Source organism: Haplochromis burtoni, unplaced genomic scaffold, assembly GCF_018398535.1.
Source record: "Haplochromis burtoni strain Fernald_Lab_line unplaced genomic scaffold, NCSU_Asbu1 Contig_525, whole genome shotgun sequence".
Taxonomy (NCBI): Eukaryota; Metazoa; Chordata; class Actinopteri; order Cichliformes; family Cichlidae; genus Haplochromis; species Haplochromis burtoni.
In genome coordinates this window covers 80,578-87,088 of record NW_024582886.1, presented here as the reverse complement: position 1 = coordinate 87,088, position 6,511 = coordinate 80,578, and the positions used below count along the sequence as shown (strand labels likewise).

General features: G+C 39.0%; 1 protein-coding gene across 1 annotated transcript in view; it reads left to right on the top strand.

The window, feature by feature from the left end:
- rasgrp3 (RAS guanyl releasing protein 3 (calcium and DAG-regulated)) overlaps positions 1 to 6,025 on the top strand; it is a gene marked incomplete in the record, with an annotated part of 32,027 nt that extends 26,002 nt beyond the window's left edge. Inside the window, 5 exon segments of the mRNA XM_005948285.3 lie at positions 278 to 425; positions 2,149 to 2,185; positions 2,985 to 3,134; positions 3,551 to 3,939; positions 5,329 to 6,025. Of these exon segments, the coding sequence (XP_005948347.2) occupies positions 278 to 425; positions 2,149 to 2,185; positions 2,985 to 3,134; positions 3,551 to 3,939; positions 5,329 to 5,337 (733 nt within the window).
- Between the last annotated feature and the right edge of the window lie 486 nt (positions 6,026 to 6,511).

Below are 6,511 nucleotides of genomic sequence, written 5' to 3'. Positions count from 1 at the left end.
CGTGCAAGTAATGTGGGTACTTGTGTGACTGCAGCTTAAGAGCTATTATACAGAAGTTTTCCTACACTACTGTTATTTTTGTTTCACTTTGTTTTCATGCTGTGATGACAGAGATGGGACTGACCTGTCTATGACCCACTGTCTTTGGTTCATTCTCTTTTCATTTCTCTCCCTCCCTCTCTCTCTCCCTCCCCCTCTCTCTCTCTCCCCCTCTCTCTCTCTCTCTCTCTCTCTCTCTCTCTCTCTCTCTCTCTCTCTCTCTCTCTCTCTCTCTCAGAGATGGATTGATCAGTAAAGATGAGATGATAGCATATTTCCTTCGGGCTAACCCTCTGCTGCAGTGTAAGATGGGACCAGGATTCGTCCATAACTTTCAGGAGATGACATACCTGAAGCCCACGTTCTGCGAACATTGTGCTGGATTTGTGTGTATCTATAATATCCTGCCATATGTGTGTCATAATTACTCACTGCATGTAGAATGTAAAGTACATGAACTGAATCTAATACTATAAATTCTGCTGGTTATGTGACTGGCATTTATACAGCACTCTTCTGGTCTTACTGATCACTCAAAGCACTTTAGATTTTAAAGAGCAACTACAAGCAGTTAGCAGTCATTCAGAGGCCGTGGCTCAGGTGGTAGACCTGATCACAAACCAAGAACATATATAACTGCACAAACGTGTAACATAACTGATGCCTAGTTCTGAGTTTTATGTAATAAATAATGCAAAAGTATTGTCTACTAATCAGAATGTTGGTGTCTGTCCTCCTTGGGCAAAATGCAAAATTCTGAATTGCCTCCATTAGAGTGTGAGTGGATGGGTGTGTGCATGCTGTTCTTTTTATTTGTAGTTATAGATCAGGGATGTCAAACTCATTTTACATCAAGGGCGACATGCAACCCACACTGCACCAGTAAAGCTCCACTTCTGTCAGTGTAAGGATGCTTAACTACACATATATGATATGTGTAGTTTAATAATTTAATATATGATTAAAGTTTACATTTCAGAAGTACATCTTTAAAATTACACAAGATTCTGGTAGCTCACTACCCAGAATGTCCTGTATTTATAAAACAAAGTTTTTGATAATAAATGAAAGTGTTCTTTTTAAGAAAAAAAAAAAATCTAATTTCTATAGTAGACAGTGCAAATCAATAACTTTTCTTTAACTTAATTGTTAACCTATTGCTTAACTACTTTGTTGTAGTATATATGGCTGTGGGGCAGGTCATTTTCAGTAGGAAATAATGGTAAATGGACTGGTTCTTATATAGCACTTTTCTACTCTTCTGAGCACTCAAAGCACTTTACACAACTTGTGCATTCACCCATTCACATTGTTCTAAGTAGCATTCACACACATTCATGCTCCGATGGAGTATGAGAGCAATTTGGGGTTAATATCTTGCCCAAGGATGTTTGGCATGCAGACTAGGGGAAGCTAGGAATCGAACCACCAACCTTCCGATCAGTAGATGACCTGCTCTACTGCCTGAGCTACAGCCACCCCAAAATGCTGTAAAAGTTAAAAGAAAAACACAGTTAAAAGTCCAAAAATGTATTTCTTGTCTGTGTGTGTGTGTGTGTGTGTGTGTGATTAGGTGAATGAGACTTAGAAAGTACTTTGAGTGCTCAAATAGAGGAAAGAGGTGCAATATAAGTGCAAGTCCATTTACAAGCCAGATCTAACCACAAATTCCTACCGAGCTTTAAATCTGTACAATTTCAGCACCTTATCTGCCTGTGGTCACTTTAGGTCTTTGGACTGTGGAAGGTTTTTCCTATACTGCTAAAGAAAACACACACAAGCACTGGGCAAAAATACAAACTTCACGCAGAATGCTTCAATCTAAGAACCTTGTTGTTGTGAGGGGACAGTGCTCACCACTGTCCCACCCATTGTAATTTTTTATTTTTTATTTCACAGGGTCTGTCTTTGCTTGTTAGTTCTCAGTTGCCTAAACATACCTGGGTACATACTGTTATGATACTACCCCGAGTCCAAAGCACAGACACAAAAGACGTGCACAGAGTTGCTGGAAATAGTGCAAACAGTTGTAATTGTGTCCTGTTTGTTTTCCAAATTTGCTGTACTTTGTTGTGACCTGATGCTGTTTTCTGTCTATTTTTTTTACAGCTCTGGGGGATCATCAAACAGGGGTACAAATGCAAAGGTATAATTTCACTGGCTTCTTCTGTGAAGGTCTTCCAAGAAAACAAAAATGAATAGAGAGAAATAACAATTAGCCCCCTCTGAAATCATCATTGCTAAAAAATCCAACCTAGCCTAAAAGGTTAGGTGCAAGATAAGTAAAAAAAAAGCATGGTTTAAGGTCATCGTTAATAATGACTTACATAACCAACCTTGTTTTTTTTAATGGTGAGGGCAGCCACTCTAGTTCTTTGTAACTTTAACCAGAATTTTAGAGGCGTCTTATAAATCAAATCAAGATTGTAAAGACAATGTGGCACAATCAAAAACTCAGAGTAGTGAAGCTTGATTTAGACATTTACAGCGAGTCTAGAGTCCGTTTGCGTCATAAGTTAATTTGCCCCTGAAGTATAATTCACACATAAGGTGAAGTGTTTCATCAACTATCATTCCACAAATTTCAAACTTTATGCACTGAAATGGCTACAGGTGGGACACAAAAAGCAGTTATTACACACTATGCTGGTCTAAAATGCAAAATTGTATTTGGGTGGTGAGTCCTGTACAGTCCTGATTTATCCACAATCCTCTGAGGTGGACGTCCATTTGCAGAGAGAAAGAAATTTGACATTCACGTGATGTAGAGGCTAAATCAAGAGAAGGGTATGAGTTAGGCTGATGTGAGAATTTGTTGTTGCTGCCTATGAAGCTGCTGTTCCAACAACAAAGCAAGTTGATCTTCACATTAGAACTGCCAAACTGTCATGATACTATGGATACTTGAACACATTTGACTATATACTTCTATTTTTGCTTTGCAGACTGTGGTGTTAACTGTCATAAACAATGCCGTGAGCTGCTGGTTCTGGCCTGTAGGAAGCTGATTCGCTCCGGCTCTCTGGGCAGCGTTTCTCCAGTCAGAGGAACTCACAGCTCACTGCCCAGCAGCCCCACGTTGCCTGCCTGTCAAGGTCATTTTTAGCTACTGCAAACACTGCATACACTCAAAAAAGTGAAAATGGGAGGTTATTACCTTTGCAAAAGTGTAACTTATAATTAGAACAAAATAATTGAATGTTTCTATGGTGCGTGCTTAGATCATATATGATCTGAACGAAATTCAACGACTTAACACTTGTTAAATTTATTCTTGTTAAGATGACGTGATACAACGTAGCAAGAGTTGTTAGTTGCCTGGAATTGCGATAAGGTTTTAAACCACAGGAAAATCACTGGGGTTTTAGGAGGCAGAAAGCATACCCGAGCCTTTACCTTGTACATTTGATGCTTCAGCAGCTGCAACCAAGCCCAAATACCTGAGGTGTATCATGACACTATAAATAATTTGTTCACAGTCCTCTGTTTTGTGTTTCCTTTTTTTTTCCAGATGAGGACGAGGTGTTTGAGTTCCCCGCCGTCACACCAGCAGTTCCAGCTCTCGACACTCAGTCCATCACCCTGATGACGGGCTCAGCCCAGAGAATCTCTGTGCGCCTGCAGAGAGCCACCATAAGCCAGGCTACCCAGACTGAACCACTGTGGCCTGAACATGCCTGGGAGGCGGCAGACAGTGGTGCTCACACCTTCCCCAAAATGAAATACAGGACTCACAGGAAAATGTCTAAAAACAAGGGTTTTGCCTGCTGGGAAAACCAGAGTGGCAGGCAGTACCAGGCAGGTTCTGCACCGCACTGCACTGGAAGCAGTGTAGACTCCCAGGAGAAGCCAGACGTCTCTGTAGAGCATGTACAGAACAGGGTTACACACAGAACAAAGGTAATGGAATAGATTATTTGTGGATTTTTATTCAAAAATCAAATTTTAGGCCGGAAGTGTTTCATTTGTAAAAGTCAAACCCCCAACAATTTGATGACCAGCAGAAGAAAACCTTTTTTTTTTTAAATTATTATTTGGATTTGTTGAGTCTTTATATAAATCAATTTGAATTCAAATGAATTTAATTTTTTTAACAGGAAGAGACCTTGGTCAGCAGTCCGGTTGGGTTGCGAGTAAAAAGGAAAAAACAGTGCATAGAGAGACAAGACCAAAGTTAATGACATTCAGTAGTGACATGTAAACACATCAGCAGTGGAAAGAAGAGAGGGGCTCAGTGCATCCTGGGAAGTCAACCAGTGTAAACCAGTAATAACTAAGGCATGGTTCAGGGTCACCCAATTCAACTAAGCTGTCTGTCTCCTGAACCCAGACTGATGGCTCTGCTTCACATTCTACTTTTGATTCTTTTTGGATTAGATAACTTATTACTGTGTGACTTAGGACCAGTGTTGGTCAAGTTATTTGAAACAATTAGTTAACCATTACTGATTACTTCTCCAAAAAGTAATCCCATTACTTTACTGATTACTTATTATCAAACATAATTAGTTACTTAGTTACTTTTCAAAAACATGATACACAACCTGAATACGTAATAAAGCAATAGACCTTGAGCCATATTCTACTTTTTCTGCATAATCCATCATATAAAATTGAATCAAATGGAAAGCCTCTTTCTAAAAACTTTTTATTTGTTTTAATCTTTCAATTTTATACACATTGCATTAAGCAAAAATTGTAATTATATGCAACAATCTTTGACTTGAAGAAATGTGTTTAACATTTAAACTAATGTTCTGCATATTCAATGATATAAAATATAATAATGTTTTGTGTTTCCACTCGCTCTTTCAAATAGATGCAAGTAAAACACAGCAGGAAATAAATAAAATCATTCAGCAGCACTGAGTCCTGTCGCTCTTAAATCTATGTTCACCTGTTTAGCAGGAGTGAGGCGGGTGGAGGTTTGCTTGAAAACTAAAAGTAATGTAAGTACATCCATGCTTTAAATGCTGCATGGATGTACTCTCTCCCACAACTCCATATCATTGTTGATCTGCACACCCTTACGTCATTGTCATGAGACACTCTCACAAACAAAATCACGACAATTTAGTAACGCAGTAAGGCAGCTTACGGGAAAGTAACAGTAATCTAATTATAGTGTGCGATAGTAATCCCTTACGTTATTCGTCACTTGAAAAAAGTAATCGGATTATAGTAACGCATTACTGCCCATCTCTGGTCTTTAGTTAAAATAAATAAAAAGTAAATAAATTGATGCCACCAACCCAAACACACACATCTCTCCTCTTTCTTCCACTCCAGAACAGCTGACTCGGTTACAGTGGTGAGAAGCACTCGTGGAGATCCAGAAAGCCCCTAGTCACTAAGACCAGGAGCTTCAGGGGGATATTCTTGGCTTTCTGAGGTCCCCCTTCAAAAACATGGAGTCATCATGTCCTCTCAAGACTTCAGCACAATACAGACAGAGCGACATAGAGCTGAAGTCAGGGAGAAAAGCTCTATAACATACAGTCTTTTAGCTCCAGGCAGAAAGACACAAGATGAAGGATTTTCCTTATGGATTGTTGGCCAGTTGATTTACATCGTCGAGCTTTCAAATGGAGCTCAGGAAGAATGTGAACAGAAATGATCTGGTGTTGGATTTTAATAAAGAGATGCAGCATCAAGATCCTGATGTCACATGATCATAGCAAAGGGAATATTTTGGATGTTTGTATGTGGAGATGGAAATAAAAGGAAACAGAACCTGAATGTAAAGGGAAACCAACAGAACATTTAGCACAAAGACTCATGAAACAGCATTTCTATAGTGACAGCTGCAGAGCAGCCCACCTTAATTTTATCTTGCAGGGTTTTTTTCAGCAAAACAAATGCTGCAGACAACCTCAATCATTCTGTTGTGATCCCATCATTGATCTTTTATCAAAGATGATAAAAGCATTTTTTACAAATGCTGTACACCATCAAGTGTGATTTGCGTTTTCCTATTTTTCTGTGTCAAAACAAATAAAAAGTACATATTTATGCAATGTCATGCCATTTTGTCTTTGCCATCTGAAGGGATGTTTTTCATTGTAATTTGATGTTTCCACTGACTTTAAAGTTAAATCATGTGTCTGATTTTGAGCCTGGCAGTCAGTCACACTCACTAACTAAGTTAGCTATTGCTACATCAACTTTAGTCATGCTGCTGTTTGTGAGGTCCTGTTGGGAAGCCTCAAGCTGAGCATTTTTATCATCACCATCCTGGTCTTTATAGGACATGACAAGCGAGGGGTGGATCTGACATAGAAATCAAGAAACAATGTATGCCGTGGTGCTTAAACAGTGTAATATTCAAAAATATATATTAAATATACTAAAGAGAAAGTGATCACTGTGCAACTCCTAGCAGAGTTCTGTCACATAAAAGCTTTATTGCTCCTGTAAATGAGTGCCATCTTGTGGCCACATTCGGTAATGTTTCTGGAAACTAGCTTTACTA